This window comes from Manis pentadactyla, chromosome 1 (assembly GCF_030020395.1).
Source record: "Manis pentadactyla isolate mManPen7 chromosome 1, mManPen7.hap1, whole genome shotgun sequence".
NCBI lineage: Eukaryota > Metazoa > Chordata > Mammalia > Pholidota > Manidae > Manis > Manis pentadactyla.
This window is the reverse complement of record NC_080019.1, coordinates 34995752-35017682: the sequence shown is the minus strand read 5'-3', so window position 1 is coordinate 35017682 and position 21931 is coordinate 34995752. Positions and strand designations below refer to the sequence as shown.

The 21931-nt window shown below is 35.3% G+C and overlaps 1 protein-coding gene across 1 annotated transcript in view; it reads left to right on the top strand.

Moving 5' to 3' along the window:
• FSTL5 (follistatin like 5) overlaps positions 1–21931 on the top strand; it is an 856022-nt gene that overhangs the window by 758831 nt on the left and 75260 nt on the right. Inside the window, exon 14 of the mRNA XM_036892294.2 lies at positions 17904–18011. Coding sequence (XP_036748189.2) covers positions 17904–18011 — 108 coding nt within the window. The remainder of the gene's footprint in view (positions 1–17903; positions 18012–21931) is intronic.

Here is a 21931-nt window from a genome sequence, read left to right as displayed (position 1 = left end):
GAAGTTGCTTATTCTTTCTAGATCAAGGAGAATCCCAGTCAGAGGTCAATTAACATCTCTAGTTGTCATCCCAGAAATTTTTCTCATTTTATTCTTAACAAAAACTGAGACAATAGTAGGTTTTACTGGATGATGTAACTTAGAAGGTTTTGCTGTAGTAGTAATACAAGTAATATGTAGGTCATTGATAGAGAAAAAAGTCTCCAACAAGGATTGTCATGGTCATAGTTATGAAAACCATTATGGTTCATTTCCTGGTCTTTCCAAGACTGTCCGACTCAGGCAGTCTACTTGGGCTCAGTGGCACAACAGCTGAAGGGCACTGTAGGGTTTGCCTCTGAGCAGTCTTGTCTCCAGTATTTGGGCTCTTTATTAGTATAATCTATTCCTTCTCAGCTCAGGGAAAAACAATTTACAATAGCTTTATAAGGTATGTATAATCTGTTAAATGGGAATAATAACTGCATATCTCATAAGGTTATATTAAGGATTAGATCGATCAATTAAAAGTATTTGTATCAGAGCTTGGCATATATTAGAGCTATATACCTGTTTACTATAAAAATTCTGAGAGACATTGGAACCTAACCATTCCCTATATTTACAGATTTTTTTTTGGTATCAATATTGGCTTGAAATAGAATATTGAAGTACGTGTTAATCCCTCCAATATTGATTACTGACTAGAACCACAAAAAATGCTAAGGAATGCATAGTTGAGCTTCCCATTCTAAGAGTCCTTAACAGCTTCACATGAATTCATCTATCTATCTATCTGTTCATCCATCCTATATAAATCTGTTGATTGCCTATGAGATATTTTTGATATCACAAATAAAGGAATGAAAAGTATTTCTATTAGAAAACTCCAGTATCTCTAGGGTTACAAATTGATGGCAGAAAATTAGTCTAATGATTCACTATCTAATATGAGAATGATCAGTACAATCGTAAGTAAAAGGATAAATAACTGTTTCATGGGAATACTCTAAGGTCTCCAAGGGTTGCTCAATTATCAGGTATATACTATCTAATGGTCCAATATCTAATGTGAGAATATATTTTTCTGTATATTTCACCTCTTATGCTTCTGTCTTTGAGACCGCTGAATTTTTTGTCAGGTTGATTTTATTATTTCAGCTGTAACAAATCACAGTCATTCAGTTTGAGATTATCAAGACCTTTTAGCTAATAGGTTAAAATTAAAAGTGCGTTTCAGGAATAATCAAGCTGGTCTTTAAATTCAGTTTTCAAACTGGAAACCTACACTGACTGAATACATATTACTTACTAGATATTCAAACATGAGGAAAGCTAACATCACTTATTCATATAACTTCCATCTTCTGACAATGATGTAAAAATTTAAATTATAGAAAATATTGATAATTAAGTGTTCATGTAATGGTAAGAATCAGATAAACCATATTGTTTTTGGAAGTGCCTATAGTTACTGTTGAATAGAAAGAGAATGTAAAAAACATACAATGCTAATATATTAAAAATCATGTTATGATATAATCCTGATTGTGGGCAGTTTTCAGATATGAATCTTAGAAAATTGGGCCTCAGTCTAAGTAGTTCTCCTTAAGATCTTGTTATGATAAAATAATAAGGATAAGAATAATGCTTTATTACTCCATCTAGTCATTACCTATCCAAAGATTATCCTTATGTAGATTTTGGTCACCATAAGTAAGTGTTGCCTGATTTTGAATGTTACACACATGGAAACACGGAGCAGGCATGGCTTGTGTTCAGCCACTGGCTCTACACTGACTGAGATCATTTTGTTTGCATGCTGCTGCTGTTAGTGTTATTCTTTTTTTTTTTTTTACTCTAGACAATTCTGTTACAATAGATTCTCATTGTTTGTTTATTCTGTATTTGAAAATTAACCTACTCTCTCAAGTTTATTTAGAACACAAAATCAATACTCAATAGCACTTTCCCAGTCACTCAGGGACACACACAGAGTGGGAACATTCTGTCTCCCACATACATGTTCCCAGCTAAGGTTCAACAAGAAGAGGCACTGACTTTCTGTTTTAATTTTCATACTGTAAACAAGTGTTCTTTTCATCTACATAGAGTATTTTTTTTCATTTTTCCTTTGTTGGAAATATTGCTGTTTAAAATGGCCCCTCCATATAGTGCTGAAATGCTTGTGTAATAAGGCCGTAATGTGCTTCATTCAGGCATGAGGTGTAGTGTTGTTTGGCTGTAAGTTTGATGTCAGTTAATAAAGAATCTATAAGTAAAGTGTCTTTGAACAGAAACACACATGAAATAAAGTAATGCATTTATCAGTTGATAAAAATATTTGACCAGATGTTCATAGGAACCTAACTACATATTTCCTCAAGAAGGAATGGTTCGGTATTCAGAAATTCAGTGTTTGTGGTGACATTATAGAACAACTACCACTAATAATGATAATCAAAAGTATTTGAATGTATCAAACTTTATTACCCATTAATAGTAGAAAGGGTATATGTCAGAAGGAGATAATGAAAAGAAAGGGAAAAAGTTAATATTTAGATCAAAATGAGTGCTAATGAGTGATAATTACCTATAATGTAATAAGGAATAATATATATATTATATATTATAATTTATCATACAATATATAAAATAAAATATAGTAAATCCTCAGATTTACAAGTGACATTGACATAGAAATAAAAACCAATACTTAAATATATCAGTACAGCACAACCAAAGATCAAAAGAAAGATCTTAAAATGGTAGATGAGTTACTATGAGCTGCAATTTTCTCAATAGCATAATGACACAAAAGAAAGTGAAATATTATTAAATGGCTAGATGGAAATAAAATATACTCTGATATTATATGGTTAGTGAAAATATAATTCTAAAGCCAGACATAATTTATTTATTGTGTCAAGTACACAAAAACATAGACCTCATCACCAACATAAATGGAACCAGAACTAAGACTGAAAATTGTTTACTTCAGGAATATGGAAAATTAACTTAACAATAAATTTAATGTGGTAGTGAACCAGTAAATTGGTAAACACATAATCTATTAAAACATACTGTCAATAATAGTAAAGTTATTCTCTGCATTTAAGTTTGAAATTTTTAAGAGTAAACACAGGACAAAAATAACAACTAAAGTTTTTAAATATTGTACTACAATATTTAGGCAGTGGGGATGATTTGATTTTAAATATTTAAGGGTTCCTGTATTATTTTGCAATGGGAATAATAACTGATTATCCACAAATATGTTGAGTATGTTTATTAATATTTTAAGAATCTAAGTTGTTTTTATTTGAAGTAGTTAAATTCAATGAATGACATACAAATAAGTACAGTGGAGGAGAAAAGAAATAAGAAAGACAAAACAATAAAAATGGAAAAACCAGGACAAATACGAAAAAATAAAAAAAGAATTTGATAGAATAAAACCAAATATTTGAATAAATTTGATAGAATAAAACCAAATAAAAGCCCATAATTACAATAACTGAGAATAGAGTGAAGTAACAAACTGAAAGGCAAAAAGAAAATTTTTGGACTGAATAATGAAAACCTAGTCATATGAAGATTAAAAGAAAATTAGACACATAGGGACAATATGAGATATTTCAGGCAATGCTAAAAACAAAACAATAAAGCTGGAGAGGTTATTTTACCATCAGGCTTTAAAAGGTACTTTAAGGCACAAAGCATTAAGTTCAAGCAAGTTACTTATTTGATAATAATAAAAAATGATTAAGAACATATAAGATAAAAAAAAAAAAAGAACATATAAGATGAAAAACATGATTAGTTACAATTTTATAAAATGACTATTGCATGAACTACTGGAGGAGATCCACATATGATCAAAGTGAGAAGTATGTGATACATCCATAATTGGTAAATCAATACATAAAATTAATACTATATGTGAATTGAACAACACCCTTACTATGCTTAAACTAACAGATACAGGAATTAACCATGGCATCCAGCAATGATTAAATATACATCATCACTAAACATTTCACTATCTTAATGTGTTTAAGCTGCTACAACTAATTATGACAGACTGCATAGCTTATAAACAACGGTAATTAATTTTGCACAGTTCTCAGGCTGTGAAGTCTGAGATCAGGGTGCTGGCATGCTCATGATCAGGTGAGGGCCCTCTTCCTGGTTCACAGCCTGCATTGTCTCACTGCATCTCGCATGATGGAAGGGTTAGGGATCTCTGTGGGGTCCTTTTTTAAAAAAGCACTAATCTCATTAATGAGGGCTCCGTACTCATAACCTAATACCCCCTTTCTAAAGCCCTCAACTCCTACTACCTTCGTTTCTGGGAGCTTGGATTTCAACATGAATACTGGGGGAACATAAATATTCAGACCATAACAATCACTAAATGAAACATTTAGTGAAAATGACCACTAAATTAGGCTATAAATTAAGCCTCAAGAAATATTAATGAAATTATTTCATGCTGATTCTCTGAAACAATGTTAAGCTATCAACACTGAAGTAAATTTAAAATATCTACATAAATATCAAGTACTATTTGATAATCGTGATTAAATATGTTGAATCCAAATAAGGTTGTACTTTGAAAGAATTTTGCTGCTTTCATTTAGACAAATAATAATAGACTGAAAACACGTAATTAGATAATTCTAGAAATTAGCTGAAAAAAATCAGGATACTCTAACAAAGAAGCATGAGAAATGAATATAAAGACTTAATGAAATTAAAGTATAAAAGGTAAAAATTTGTTCATTCAAAAAAGACTAAACAAAAGGAAACTTTGGGAATTTTGGCAAAGAAAAAGGACAAAAGTCACAATTAAAATTATTAGAATTTAATAAAAGACGATGTAACCACAATCTTAGTAGAGAATAAAAGGAACTAAGAAACTATTTGAGTAAAAGTCACGGTAGTAAACTTTTAAAACATAGTGGGAAGAACAAATTAAAAGGAAAATATAAGTTAATAACATGTAACCCAAAAAGGAATAAAAAGGAATATTTTTATAGGTTTACAGGGAAAGTTCTCATTTTAGCAGGCAATTTCATGAGTTCTAGTAATTTAAACATGTGTGTCCTCGTTGCCTTGGTCGTTGACTTCCTGTTTTAATCCTCCGTGCTCTGACTATAGTCTCTGTGTATTCTCAGACTTCTCTCATCGAAGACATATCTTAACCTTCCCTTAGTGCCTCTTGCTCTGCACCTCCACTATCAGCTTTCTTCCCTTGCTTTCTTGTCCGTGCCTTCTGTTTGGAGAACAGTAGGCACCGAGAATAGCAAATCAGCTATGTCTCTATTGTAGGAGAAATGTGGGCCCTTAATACTTGAAGTAGAAAGGCAGAGAGGCAGGTGTATGTCTTGGGCTGCTCATGGAGCTTTGGAAGGTGTATGACGCAGTCAAATATTATCCTTCTGTTAATAAAAAGGAAAGGTTTTAAAATTATAGGGTCTACGGAATACCTTGCTGGAAAGGAGAATGAAGTACCAGCTGCAATGATGTGGACCATTCTACAACATTCTACAACTTCTGTCGAAATTTTGAGGTCACCGGAGTTTATGAAATGAAAATTTCCATACTGGGTACATTCAGTCTAGTAGTCTTCCTGATATGGACACTACTTCTTGAGGCCTATTGTTAACTTTAAATAGCAGCTAAGATTTTAGATATATAATACAAAATATTCTCTTTTTAAGAAATTAAATTTTTTTTCTATCTTTGAAGTTGTCTTCAGATCTCTTTTTTTGTAGCAACCGTGTATAATTTTAGTCGGTAAACCTCTCTAGATAATTCCATGAGTCTACTACCTACTGATGAAATAACATGTCCTTCTATTTGTTTTAACATTAACTTAAATAATGTGAATTTGAATCCTCAAAAGTACATGCTTAAAGGTGTATTATGAATATCCTAATGACTCTATTTTGTCCTTGAAAATACTTCATTTCTTAGAATTTTAAATTCACTCAAATTCTCCCTAATTTAAAGACAACACATAAATAATAAACATTAAAGAGTTAAATATTGAACCTGTGTTTTATAAATTAATAACCAAGGTAATTTGAGTTTTAAACTATTTAAAGAAATAATATTTATATCTATTTATAAGCTAACTTTAGACACTTTACTTGTGATTTAAAACTTTATTTATAACAAAAGGCAGAGCATACTCTTAAAGTCATCTGTAAAGTGCAAAGTTAATTTTGTAAAATATAAATTACCTTTTTTCAATATGACCACTTTTCTCAACTAATGTTAGAAGTCAGCCTTTTTGCATCCAAATGGCACTAATTGTGTGTTCTGCCTCTCTTTATTTAGTTGAACTCATACTATATAGAGTTAACTCAGAATATTAATTATAATTAAAATATAGTTAAGCATCTCCCAAACATGATAAAAAATGCTATAGAATTTTCTACAGTGTGAATAGAGAAATGAGACAGTGCCTTAAAATCAAATGCCTTATTCCTGAAAAAAAAGTAAGTAAACAAAGAATAAAAGAACACTACATTTATTTAAATTTAATCTTTCAAGCTTTCTTTTTCATTTCAATTAAAGTAGATCACTAGTGTTTTATATTGACCTTATCTAAGAAATAATATTTCTGACTTTTTCTTTTGCATGTATTTTGTGGATTGGTATTAAGTATGTATTTTAGTATTAAAGACTTAAAAATTTGGACAGCATTGTTATGTTTTATTGTTCAAATGACAAACATTTTCTTGACAACATGAGATTACAAACTTCATGTTAAATTATTACCATTAGGGTATATTTGTTTTCAGTGGATACATCATATAATTTTTATCTGCAGCTTAAAAAGTAAAAGGTCACAATTTTTAATGGAATCTGTAATCTTGGTGTTTTTTAAATTTCAAATGATCATTGCTTTCTTACTACTAAAATATTTGCAAGGACACACAGGTGATATTTTGCTGTACAAAGACTAACTGGTAAGCAACTGACCTCGTTTTGTCTGCTGTGGAGCTAAAGCAGGTTCTGCTTGGATGCAGAAGTGGCTTATTGTGACACCTCAGGAGTATTCTTAAGTGTCATCAGCAGTCTCCTCTAGCCATTAGCTCATTATCTTGAGAATCTACATCATTAGTTTAAATTAGGTTCACTTAATTAGCCAGCTGGTACTCTGCTTGTCAGACTGATAAACAAGCTGTGCTTCACTGTTCCTTCATGTCAAGACTAAATCCCACGTTTTGTGTGTCTTTGCTGCTGTTCTCCATTTCTCCATTTCACCCTTACAAAATAAGCCTTTCTTATGCAAAACGGTGCAACTTGTCCATGGCCAGTGTAGTATGTGTTTCAAAATTTTTGTAGTTATTGCAACCCCTCAAGAAATGTGAATGAATTTGTATAACACTAGGTGTACTGGGATTATGAGGGAGTTGAGGTTTACAGATCAAAAAAGGAAAAAAACCCCCACAATATCAGTAAATTGTCTTCTTAAGCAATGTTTTGAAACATTAAAGAAAAAATATTTTTATCAATATCTTTATAAAACTACAGCAAACACCAACTTTATGATTACATTTAATATGGTGTATTTTAAACATATTTTTACAAAGGAATAAAATAAGTTAATTTGTCATGAAAATACTACACCCTGAAAATAGCATTTACATAGGAAATTTAAAAATATGGATTCCAGGGCCTGAATATGTACCTTATTACTATTAATTAATTACACTAACAAAATATTCAGTTATCTGGAAGATATTTCTAAAAATCTTTACTAAATTAGTAAATCCTTTGGGAGAATGCCTTTCTTATCTGAATTTCACCATGCCAAGCAAAGGTTAAGTATACAGAATCATAGTGTGTATGGTATGGGAGAGAAATTTCCAACCTATAGTATCAAAACCTTTTATTTAAACAGTGTTACAGAATCGTTTAATAGATCAAAAGTTATTCCCTTTGTTCTCTGGTGAGGTTTACCTGCTACAAATGTTTTATTTTGATAGGCTCCTCAAGGCAAAGTTCGAAAACAATGTTTCTAGCAAAATAATATTGGTAGTCAAATGCAAATATATTGGTGATAAATGAGCATTCTATGTAGGTTACATGAGGTGAAAGACGAGCATATATGCAGTTCTTTTTCCCAATTATATATTCTAGAACACTGTCATTTGACTTATATCATTTTCCCTAGAAATGGTTGGTGGCTGAAAAAAACAAAAAATACATACACACACTCGTCTCCACAGTGGAGTGTATACAACACAAGGGACATAAAAGAAGAATGTTTGTGGGAAGGCAATTTGTATTTTTTATCTGAAAAAGAATATTACATTTTATAAATATTTAATATATGGGTGACTATTGGAGGCCTGACTTCATCTGTCCATTGGAGAGGATGTAACACACAGTGGACATGAAGGTGTCCTGAGAGGAAAGTGGGAGTTTTACTGTAGGAGGGATCAACATTGGTCCCCTTAGTCTTCTGTTCGCTTTTATCTGCATGAAGGGAGTAACAATAGCACACACCTCAACAAAAGACTGTTGGGAAGATAAAATAAAAATAATTGTATTTGTGAAATATTCAGAAGAAAACTTTCTTCATAACAAGCTTGGTGCAGAGTATAATCATTTGTGTTAAATAAAATAATAACGATGAACTTAGTAATAATGTTTTGGCATGTTCAATTTTTGCAATGTAGAGGTTAATTCCCAATTTAGAGGTTAATTCGTGGTATATTTAGTACTACTATTTGAAAGGTGTTGTTTTAAGTGAGGAGGTTATAGTACTGACCTACACAACACAAAAAGATGCCTTCTTGGAGCTTACAATCCCCTGGATGGGGATAGACAATGAAAAATCAAATACTAAAACTATAAATTATATAATATGTAAGGTGGTAAGTGTCACTGCAAAAGGTAAAACGATAGAGTCAGGTCAGGTGGCTCTGGGAAAGCTCAGAATGGGGAAGAGCACAATGGGAAGGCTGGTTACAGTACGAAATACAGGAGTCAGACTGGCTTCCTTGAGAAGGTGTGTTCTGAGCAAGAAAGGTGTGGAGGAACCACATCTGAAGTCTCTACGGGAAGACGTTTCTGTGGAAAAGCCTTCCGAAGGCAAAAGTGCAGCTGGCAGGTTGGATGAGCAGCGTGGAGTCCAAGAGCATCTGGACTGGGGTCATCGAGGGGACAGTAATAGGCGATGGCGTCAGAGGAAAAGATGGGAGTGACAGGTCAGGCAGGGTGTGGTCATTAGCATGAGGACTTTCCACTTTTACTGAGAGAGAAATGAGAAGACACTGTAGTGTTTGAGCAGATTAGTGTCATGATCTGTCTAACACTTCCAAAAAAACAAAAATCACTCTGACAAATCTGTTGAGGAAGTTGATGAGTATAAAGTTAGGCTTTAGAAGCCACGTGGTAAGGTTAGAAATGATAGAGGTCTCTCCATTGTGGAAGCAGAGAGGGGCTGCAAAGAGGTCAGGGTATGGAAGGCAGAGATAATAGTGCTTCCTGAGGACATGAGGTATGGGTGAAAGAAGGCAGTGGAGGATAACAGAGTCTCTACAATCATTTCCTAAAATGGGAAGAAATATTTAAACTGTTTTATAACACAAAGGCTTACAGGTTTAATTGTTGAAAGAATTTTTAATGTCAAAAATAGTGTCTTTTACTTTTACAGAAGCTAAAGGTCTAAATTTACTGATTCATTTAAAGTAATTTCCAGAGTATACTAGCAGATATTTTGTTAAATCCAACACATGTAATTTATCCCTTTCAAAAGTTGATGATATAAGTATGAAAATATCTGTTTTCTGATTGAAAACTGAGTTGTGGCAAGACTATCCTGAAGGTGGTTGTTGGGAAATACCTTTGTCATTGTTATATAATTTTGTTGCTGAAAAACACATAAATGTTTTCTCTGTAAAATGTTTTATATCTGCACACTTAAAAACACTTAAACAGATTCAGTCTTAAAGTTAAACATTTCCCAAATAAAATGTGTTAGATGTAATTTTTTTTTATTAATTTTATTTTGGTAATCATTAATCTACAATTACATGAAAGACATTATGTATACTAGGTTTCCCCCTTCACCAAGTCCCCCCATAAACCCATTCACAGTCACTGTCCATCAACATAGTAAGATGCTGTAAAATCACTACTTGTCTTCTCTGTGTTGCACAGCCCTCCCCGTGCCCCCCACACTATACATGCTAATCATAAAGCCCCCTTTCTTTTTTCCCGCCCTTATCCCTCCCTTCCCACCCATCCTCCCCAGTCCCTTTCCCTTTGGTAACTCTTAGTCCATTCTTGGGTTCTGTGCTTCTGCTGCTGTTTTGTTCCTTCAGTTTTCTTTTGTTCTTATACTCCACATATGAGTGAAATCATTTGGTACTTGTCTTTCTCCTCCTGGCTTATTTCACTGAGCATAATACCCTCTAGCTCCATCCATGTTGTTGCAAATGGTAGGATCTGTTTTTTTCTTATAGCTGAGTAATATTCCATTGTGTATATGTACCACATCTTCTTTATCCATTCATCAACTGATGGACATTTAGGTCGCTTCCATATCTTGGCTATTGTAAATAGTGCAGCGATAAACATAGGGGTGCATCTGTCTTTTTCAAATAGGAGTGCTGCATTCTTAGGGTAAATTCCTAGAAGTGGAATTCCTGGGTCAAATGGTATTTCTATTTTGAGCATTTTGAGGAACCTCCATACTGCTTTCCACAATGGTTGAACTAATTTACATTCCCACCAGCAGTGTAGGAGGGTTCCCCTTTCTCCACAACCTCGCCAACATTTGTTGTTGTTTATCTTTTGGATGGTAGCCATCCTTACCGGTGTGAGATGATATCTCATTGTGGTTTTAATTTGCATTTCTCTGATGACAAGCCATGTGGAGCATCTTTTCATGTGTCTGTTGGCCGTCTGAATTTCTTCTTTAGAGAACTGTCTGTTCAGCAACTCTGCCCATTTTTTAATTGGATTATTTGCTTTTCGTTTGTTGAGGTTGTGTGAGCTCTTTATGTATTTTGGATGTCAACCCTTTATCGGATCTGTCATTGTCAAATATATTCTCCCATACTGTAGGATACCTTTTTTTCTATTGATGGTGTCCTTTGCTGTACAGAAGCTTTTCAGCTTGATATAGTCCCATTTGTTCATTTTTGCTTTTGTTTCCCTTGCCCAGGGAGATATGTTCAAGAAGAGGTCACTCATGTTTATGTCTAAGAGATTATTGCCTATGTTTTTTTCTAAGAGTTTAATGGTTTCATGATTTACATTCAAGTCTTTGATCCACTTCAAATTTACTTTTGTGCATGGGGTTAGACAGTGATCCAGTTTCATTCTCTTACATGTAGCTGTCCAGTTTTGCCAGCACCATCTGTTGAAGAGATTGTCATTTCCCCATTGTAAGTCCATGGCCCCTTTATCGAATATTAGTTGACCATATATGTTTGGGTTAATGTTTGGAGTTTCTATTCTGTTCCATTGGTCTGTGGCTCTGTTCTTGTGCCAGTACCAAATTGTCTTGATTACTGTAGCTTTGTAGTAGAGACTGAAGTTGGGGAGTGAGATCCGCCCCCACTTTATTCTTCCTTCTCAGGATTGCTTTAGCTATTCGGGGTCTCTTTGGTGTTTCCATATGAATTTTTGCACTATTTGTTCCAGTTCATTGAAGAATGCTGTTGGTATTTTGATAGGGATTGCATCAAATCTGTATATTGCTTTGGGCAGGATGGCCATTTTGATGATATTAATTCTTCCTAGCCAGGAGCATGGGATGAGTTTCCATTTGTTAGTGACCTCTTTAATTTCTCTTAAGAGTGTCTTATAGTTTTCAGGGTATAAGTCTTTCACTTTCTTGGTTAGGGTTATTCCTAGGTATTTTATTCTTTTTGATGCTATTGTGAATGGACTTGTCTTCCTGATTTCTCTTTATATTAGTTTATTGTTAGTGTATTGGAAAGCCACAGATTTCTGTGTGTTAATTTTGTATCCTGCAACTTTGCTGAATTCTGATATTAGCTCCAGTAATTTCGGAGTGGAGTCTTTAGGGTTTTATGTACAATATCATGTCATCTGCAAATAGTGACAGTTTAACTTCTTCTTTACCAATCTGGATTCCTTGTTTTTCTATGTTTTGTCTAATTGCTGTGGCTAGGACCTCCAGTACTATGTTGAATAACAGTGGGGAGAGTGGGCATACCTGTCTTGTTCCCGATCACAGAGGAAAAGCTTTCACCTTCTCGCTGTTCAGTATGATGTTGGCTGTGGGTTTATCATATATGGCCTTTATTACGTTGAGGTACTTGCCCTCTATACCCATTTTGTGAGAGTTTTTATCATGAATGGATGTTGAATTTTGTCGAATGCTTTTTTAGAATCTATGGAGATGATCATTTGGTTTTTGTTTTCTTTTTGTTGATGTGGTGGATGATGTTGATGGATTTTCGAATGTTGTACCATCCTTGCATCCCTGGGATGAATCCCACTTGGTCATGGTGTATGACCCTCTTGATGTATTTTTGAATTCGGTTTGCTAATATTTTATTGAGTATTTTTGCATCTACGTTCATCAGGGATACTGGTCTGTAGTTTTCTTTTTTGGTGGGGTCTTTGCCTGGTTTTGGTATTAGGGTGATGTTGGCTTCATAGAATGAGTTTGGGAGTATTCCCTCCTCTTCTATTTTTTGGAAAACTTTAAGGAGAATGGGTATTATGTCTTCTCTGTTTGTCTGATAAAATTCTGAGGTAAATCCATCTGGCCCGGGGGTTTTGTTCTTTGGTAGTTTTTTGATTACCACTTCAATTTCGTTGCTGGTAATTGGTCTGTTTAGATTTTGTGTTTCTTTCTGGGTCAGTCTTGGAAGGTTGTATTTTTCTAGGAAGTTGTCCATTTCTCCTAGGTTTCCCAGCTTGTTAGCATATAGGTTTTCATAGTACTCTTTAATAATTATTTGTATTTCTGTGGGGTCCTTCGTGATTTTTCCTTTCTAGTTTCTGATTCTGTTGATGTGTGTTGACTCTCTTTTACTCTTAATAAGTCTGGCTAGAGGCTTATCTATTTTGTTTATTTTCTCGAAGAACCAGCTCTTGGTTTCATTGATTTTTGCTATTGTTTTATTCTTCTCAATTTTATTTATTTCTTCTCTGATCTTTATTATGTCCCTCCTTCTGCTGACTTTAGGCCTCATTTGTTCTTCTTTTTCCAATTTCGTTAATTGTGACATTAGACCATTCATTTGGGATTGTTCTTCCTTCTTTAAATATGCCTGGAATGCTATATACTTTCCTCTTAAGACTGCTTTTGCTGTGTCCCACAGTAGTTGGGGCTTTGTTGTGTTGTTGTTGTTTGTTTCCATATATTGCTGGATCTCCATTTTGATTTGGTCATTGATCCATTGATTATTTAGGATCATGTTGTTAAGCCTCCTTGTGTTTCTGATTCTTTTTGCTTTCTTTGTACAATTTATTTCTAGTTTTATGCCTTTGTGGTCTGAAAAGTTGGATGGTAGGATTTCAATCTTTTGGAATTTACTGAGGCTCTTTTTGTGGCCTAGTATGTGGTCTATTCTGGAGAATGATCCATGTGTACTTGAGAAGACATGTATCCTGTTGCTTTTGGATGTAGAGTTCTATAGACGTCTATTAGGCCCATCTCTTCTAGTGTGTTGTTCAGTGCCTCTGTGTCCTTACTTATTTTCTGTCTGGTGGATCTATCCTTTGGAGTGAGTGGTGTGTTGAAGTCTCCCAAAATGAATGCATTGTATTCTATTTCCTCCTTTAATTCTGTTAGTATTTGTTTCACATATGTTGGTGCTCCTGTATTGGGTGCATATATGTTTATAATGGTTGTATCCTCTTGTTGGACTGAGCCCTTTATCATTATGTAATGTCCTTCTTTATCTTTTGTTACTTTCTTTATTTTGAAGTCTATTTTGTCTGATACTAGTATTGCAACACCTGCTTTTTTCTCTCTGTTGTTTGCATGAAATATCTTTCTCCATCCCATGACTTTTAAATTGTGCCTCTCTTTGGGTTTGAGGTAAGTCTCTTGTAAGCAGCGTATAGATGGGTCTTGCTTTTTTATCCATTCTATTACTCTGTGTCTTTTGATTGGGGCATTCAGTCCATTTACCTTTAGGCTGATTATTGAAAGGTATGTACTTATTGCCATTGCAGGCTTTAAGTTTGTGATTACCAAAGGTTTAGGGTTAGCTTCTTTACTATCTTACTGTCTTAACTCACTTATTGAGCTATTTTAAACACGGTCTGATGATTCTTTATTTCTCTCCCTTCTCATTCCTCCTCCTCCCTTCTTCATATGTTGGGTGTTTTGTTCTGTGCTCTTTTTAGGAGTGCTCCCATCTAGAGCAGTCCCTGTAGGATGCCCTGTAGAGGTGGTTTGTGGGAGGCAAATTCCCTCAACTTTTGTTTGTCTGGGAATTGTTTAATCCCTCCTTCATATTTAAATGGTAATCGTGCTGGATACAGTATCCGTGGTTCGAGGCCCTTCTGTTTCATTGCATTAAGTATATCATGCCATTCTCTTCTGGCCTGTAGGGTTTCTGTTGAGAAGTCTGATGATAGCCTGATGGGTTTTCCTTTGTAGGTGACCTTTTTTTTTCTCTTTGGCTGCCTTTAATACTTTGATCTTTGCCTTTTTAATCATTATGTGTCTTGGTGTTGCCCTCCTTGGATCCCTTGTTATGGGAGTTCTGTGTGCCTCTGTGGTCTGAGAAGACATTTCCTCCCCTAGTTTGGGGAAGTTTTCAGCAATTATTTCTTCAAAGACACTTTCTATCCTTTTTCTCTCTCTTCTTCTTCTGGTACCCCCGTAATGTGGATATTGTTCCATTTTGATTGGTCACACAGTTCTCTTAAAATTCTTTCATTCCTGGAGATCCTTTTATCTCTCTCTGCATCAGCTTCTCTGCATTCCTGTTCTCTGTTTTCTAGTCCATTAATGGTCTCTTGCATCTCGTCCATTCTGCTTTGAAGTCCTTCCAGAGATTGTTTTATTTCTGTTTTCTCCCTCCTTAGTTCTTGCATATTTCTCTGCAAGTCCATCAGCATGGTTATGACTTTTGTTTTGAATTCTTTTTCAGGAAGATTGGTTAAATCTATCTCCCCAGGTTCCTTCTCAGGGATAGATGTAGAAGATGTCGAAGATGTCTGGGTTAGTCTTGTCTGGATCAAATTTTTTTGCCTTTTCATGTTGATAGGTTCAGTTTTATGCTATTGACGCGTCTGTCAGCTGGGAGAGCCAAACTTTTTCCAGTTGCTCCGGGCCTTTCTTTACTGGGACAACTGCAGCCCCTAGTGGCTTGTGTTGGGCAATTGCATGTAGACTGGGTCTCTATCTTGCCCGGCCAGTATGGAGGAAGCTCCCTTGCTGTGGGCATGGCCAGCCTCAGGGTGCTACTCTGCTATTGCGGGGCCCCGGATGAGTAATGGACGTGGACTGTTTGGCTGTTTACCTCCGTGAGGGGTCTCAAAGCTGTTGCCGAGGGTGTTAGTGTGCCCAGAGTTCCCTGGAATTTCCAGCTGCTGGATCGTGACCCGGGATGCTTCCATCCAGCCGTGGGGTCCTTGTCCCTTTAAGACTTTCAAAGAGCACTCTCTTTTCTTTGTCCCAGGAGCGCCGGTTGCGGGACCCGCTCACAGTTATTACTGTCCTACTTCCCTAGTTTCCAGCACCCCACGTATGCACTGTGTGTCTGTGCTCTGGTCCGGATGGCTAGGGCTGGGTGTTCAGCAGTCCTGGGCTCCCTCTCCCTCCCCATTCCGACTCCTCTCCTCCCGGTGGGAGCTGGGGTGAGGGACCTCGGGTCCCGCTGAGCTGCGTCTTGTATCTTACCCTTTTCACCAGGTGCTGGGTTCTCGCAGGTATGGATGTAGTCTGGCTGTTGTCCTCTTTCTGGTCTCTCTTTTAGGGATAGTTGTATTTGTTGTATTTTCAAAACTATATATGTATTTGGGAGGAGATTCCCACTGTCCTACTCACGCCACCATCTTGGCTCCGCCCCTCTCGTGTTAGATGTAATTTTCTTTATTTTGATCTGGATGTTCTTCTTAGTTCTAATGAGCTTTTATAACCAAATACCAAAATAAACTGAATTTAATATCAAACTTTTAAAATGATGAAATACAAAGCACTCAAAAATTTTGGAGAACCTTAGGCAGACATTTTTCACATTCCAAAGTTGTTTGGAAAAGTAGTTTATGTTTTGTTCTTGCAAATATATATATCTTAATTTATTTGAAATCAATTAATCAGGGACTGCCTTTTGACATCTCCTAGAACATATTCTCATAAGTAAACCTTAAAAAGTAATCTCTGTCTACCTCTTTATAAAAATATTCATACTTCTAAACTCAGTTAAAACCTCACCTCCTCCTCTGAGCCCTCATCCTGCATTGTACTTCTTCCCCTGAACTTGCATGGCTTTTGGTCCTTGTTTTTATGTTGTGGTATGCATCAAGTTATGGTAAGTTCACCTTTCACCTTCTAGCCTATAAATTCTTCAAGGATAAAGACTGCATTTATTTACTTTCTCTTCTAGGTCTCAGTTTCTCCATTTGCTAAATAAGTACATTGCATCTCTAACTTCAAAACACTATTATTCTAATTGTCATGAAAATACCTCTAGTTCAATTGGCTTTTCTAATAGTAGCAGGAATAGTATTTCCACAGTGCTTCTGCCAAGCACACCTTAGCACTTATATTGGCTACCTCACCTAATATTCACACAGCCCATTAAAGTAGGTTTTATTATTCTCCCCATTTTTATAGAGGAATTTGAGCCACAGAAAAGTTTAATAACTTTCCAATGAAATTATTATTATTATTATTAGTAGTAGTAGTAGTAGTAGTAGTATTATTATTTTAAGTGAAGGCAATAGGATTTAAGGTTTATTCAGAATACATGTTCATAAGTGTGGTGTATACTGCCTCTCACTGATTCCCATGGGTTTCATCCCCTTTCCCAAAAGAGAAAAAGAACAAAGGAGTGCTTCTTATCCGTGAGGCACAAATAGGGAGGCAGCATATGCATACCCTGCCAGGAATCATGCTGTCAGCTGGGAGGGATGGCCTGTCATGTGCAGAGGCTCCCACACTGGGAAAGAACACAGACTATCAAACCTTAGCCCAGCTGATCAGTGGCTGGATTGCTGCTGGTAAAAGTGAGTCGCAGTTTCCTTATCCTGTTTTATGTGTATAGTAACATAACTGATGGATTGTAGTATGTATGCCCGTATGAAATCCTCGTTATGAATGTACCTGGTGAAAACAAAAAAAGAACCTCATGACAGCTGGCAAACTGGAATTTCCATTCAAATTTGTTTTATGCTATAAAATTAGAAAAAAAAATTATAGGAAGTTATTTATAAAAGGTGTTACCTTGTAAAATGGATAGCTTGAAATTAAAGTGTGTGAAATAACCTCTGGCAACAATTTGTCTTCTGGAAGTTTTCCTTTAAGTGCTAAATATATAAATATTAGAAGAAATACACATTCACTATATGAAGTATGGTACAAACAATTTGCTTCTCCTTTCTGTGGTTTTAAATGTCTCATTTAGGAAACTAAATTAGGTAATTTGTTATTAGAGTTACAACCATATAGAAGATTGTTGGTTTTTTAGTATTACAGATTGTCAAATTCAATAGCCAGTATCAGGATGGAAAAACCTAATAGTACGAACATAATTCTTGCCAGTATTCAACAATTGGTTAAAATGTACATGTAATCATTTATACCCTGAGTTTCTAAATAACTTATCCATCACATAAAATTTTCATAGGTAATTAGTGAACGTAAGACTCTTTGGACTGTTCCATAATTGCTGTTCTAGTTTTAAACTAATATTTCAGTCTGAAGCATTTTTTTTAACTCCTATCTATTACAGGCAGTAAGCACAGACCCTGTCCCAGTTAAATTACACTACGATAAATCCCATGATCAGGTCTGGGTGCTAAGCTGGGGTACCATGGAGAAGACTTCTCCGACACTACAGGTAAGTACATTTCAGGAAATCTGAGAAAACAATGCTCTCTGAAACCTTAGATATCAACTTGGGTATTTATGACTGTTTGACAATGATGTTCTTCCATCTGAAGGCTGTATTTGGATCACTTCTGGATCTGCATGGAAAAAGGAAAAGAAGAGTTGCTAAGCACTGTTTTGAAACTGGAAAATACTGTAGGTCATATTTATCGAAGGGTAGATTTATATGCAAAAAGAATAAGCTATTATTACAAAGCCAATGCCATTAGGAAAAAAATGTCATAATTTACCTTTTGAGAATTTCTTACCTCTCTCCAGTTTTCATGAGATTTTTCTTACTTCCACGTCTCTTTTCAAAGTGAAATCTGGAGGGTGTGCCTTGGGAGATAGAGACACAGAGAGCTGGATGGAGTCTCAAAGCAGATCACCAATTTTCTCCTCAGAGACAGTATTTTATATCTGTGCCCAGGTTCATTTCTAATTGGGGGATATGTAATGTCAATTTTGTGGAATTTGCTTATGTTTTGACATTTTTTAGAGGAGAACTTGACCAAGAAAATAATACATACATTTTGACAATGACTCTTTGGCACTGACCTTAAATTTTGGAGTTATAAGTTTAAGAGGACACAGTGAAGACATGGAAAAGAATGTGTGGCCCTGGAAATGTGCTTTCTCTATTTCTCAAACTGCTGTTGTGATCACAGAACTGCCTTGACTTTGTCCTGTCTTAAGTCCTAAATCATTGGCCTTTGGCCAGTTTTCAATAAGTCTGTTGAATGGAATGTTTTCATTTTTAATAGGTTGTCACTACAAATACTCTTAACATTTCTCAAATATTTTCAGTATTGGAATATTTAACTTACAAAGGACAGGTTTATTGAGATGAAATACTTTAAAGTAACCATCAGAATGACAGTTCTTTTTATATTTCTCTGGAAATATGTGTCATTTGAAGCATCTAAAATATAATACAGTATTTCACTATCTATTGTTGCAAATCAACCCCTCAAAACTTGATGTCTCAAACAAAATTAAGGAATGACTTATAATTCTGTGGCTTGGCAATCTGTACAGTTCTTCTGCACATACAGTTGGGGAACAATCATGTGGCTGTAGTCATCTGAAACCGGGAGTGTTCTGATAGCTGGGCCTGGAAGGACCAAAATGACCTCACTCTCACACCTGTCATGTGGCAGCAGAGCTTAGCTGGGTGGCTTGTGTCTCTTGCATATACCTGCTCATCCTTCAGGCTGACATCTTCACAGCATGGGGGTTCCAGGTTGCAAGACAGTAGAGGTTGCAAAGCCAATTTAGACCTAGGCTCCAAAATTCACAAAAATCAAGTCACTTCCACCAATCTCTTGAAGGAAAGGGCCCAGTCTTTGTTGTGGACAGTTAGCATGATCCACCACAGTATGGTATGGTCTAGTTATTTGATATTTTTCTCTTAAATATAATCTTGACAAGATAAATAAAACAGGTCAATATGTATGATATTTAAAAACTTTTATTCTCATAAATTACTTTTAATATTATTACTTTTATAATAAACACAGCTTATAAAAGTTAAAAACGTTCTTAATTTTAAAACTGTATATATTTTTCAGTATACTGTTCCTACTCCTCCCCTTTGGTACATGTTACTTGAATAGATTAATTGCTTTCCTAGTGTGGTAATCTTTCCAAAAGTAGTTCAGGCAAATTCCTTTAATATTATACAAGAAAGGGGAAAAAATGCTTTGCAGAGATGTTAGGTAGCTTCTCACACACTATCCAGCCATCTAAAAATGGGTTATTTTTCTTTGAATGTCTGATAAAAAATTTTATGTTAGTAAGATTATGTGAAGTTTTTAAATATTTACTGGGCAGCAATGAAAGGTAAGTCTGACACCTGAAAAATATAAAATAAAAGGTAGGAATTAAGAAGTACATGCAAGAAGATTTGTTTACATATTCATGTTTACTTTATATATGTATATGATGATAAGTAGATAGACAGACAGACAGGCAACACAGGGTTTCTGGATCAAAGGAGAGACCATTTCTTACTCATAGAACATGTTAGTGTTTATTCTCCAATCCCAAGCCCCATGGGGTGATGTAGTGAGAGATTATTACCCAGCATATGGAACACAATTGTATTGCAGAAGAAGGAATCTGGTAGTAGGCTGATGCCTTTAAGTTTTGTTTAGGCCATTGGGACATCAGCCCATCCTTCCCTGTGAGAGATATTACACAGAAATGTATGCAAATCTTCTCCTGGGAAAGGAGGGGTAGGTCAGTACCCTAGAATGTAAGTAATTGGCTCAAAGGAGTTAAGTCTCTAAATATCTCAGGAGAAATACACCATCTCTAGCTTCCAAGACTTTTTTGCTGTGCCCTGATCCTTTAACCAAGAGTGACAGTGCCCTTTGCCCAGGAAGACCTGACTCTGCAGAAATGTCAAAAAAACTCATGCATAATTGCCTCCCAACAGGATTATCAGGGTAAATGTCCCCCAAGGAAATGGGATTCAAGATTTATTTATAATGGAGCACAGGTATCCCTTTGGAGAAATTGAATTCATCAAACGAAAAAACATGGACAAGGTCTCATTTTTGCCAGAGTGTTCCTGTGTCATCATGTCCCCGAAATATTAGACTGGAAAGAGAGATGGATGCTAGGTGTGAAGGCTTGAAGTTAACTTTATGCCCTAATGCATTGTACTTTATAATGGTACCCACTGACCCTTGAAGGTTCAAAAGCTTTTTATTATGGATCTTAAAGCTCTACTTCTACTTCTACTTATTTTCATTTTGATTAAAATTAAATTCATATATCTTTGCCAATTATGAAAGCTAAGTACATTGTTTTTCTGTGATGTTTACAATTAATTAGTAAAACCCCATAAACTCTCATAATTTTAGGTAAGTAAGACAGTGATTTTCCAATTAGTGTTCTCAGATAATTTCTCAAAGATTTATCATGGTCATTATTTTCTTTTTAAAAGGCATATATGCCTTATGAGAGTTTAAGAAATGCTATTCTAAAAACCATGAGTCTGTCATCTGCACAGTTTTACAATTCACATGTAATGTTTTTTAAATGCACAAAAATTAGAGAAGAAATATCCCCAGGAAACAACTTGGAATGAAGTCCTTACTTTCTGCCTTTGGCCAGGAAGTAGGCCCCAGCCAGATGGGGTGACAATGGGAGGTGGTGGCTCTGGGTTTGTGGAAGGTGCCACATGTAGAGAGACCAGCAGCAGGGTGTCATTAGGAGTGAGCCAAGGGTTGTTGCAAGATGGGCCTGTTGATTAAGGTGCATCATAGATGAGTCTGTGTGTCCTTGCAGTTAGTCAGCTCAGTTCTGAACCTGGCAACCCACCACTTCCTGCTCAGTTCCCCTGTGATGAGAACATCAGAGAACAAAGTCCAGACTGAGGGGAAGGAGCATTGTGTTTTTACGATCTGAGACTAGCCAAACACAAAAGAAATGCTCAGTTAATATAACTTCAGTGGAGTGAAATAGTCTTGCATCAATTAAGTTTGGGATGCAATACATACATTATGGAGTTGTTTGAACATTAAATTTTGTGATGCCTGTAAACTACTTGGAGCACATTTTGGCACATGGTAAACATTAGCTCTCAGTAAATACTATTATTGCTGCTGTCAGTCCAAGTATTATTAGTAATTTCAAATACATGTATACACTTTGAAAATTTTGTGATTGTATGAAGTACACTTCTATCCAATCTAAAGGGAAGAAAATTTAGACGGTTCTTCCCAATTATTTTTGTTGATCTTTATTAGAGTCTTATAGACATTATTATGAATGGCTAAAATATAGTGATGATTTTCTCACTGATATTCATGAATAAAATAGGTATAGTGTCTTTAACACTTCTGTCAAATACTTTTGTTGTCAGGCAGCAGCGTCTGGGAG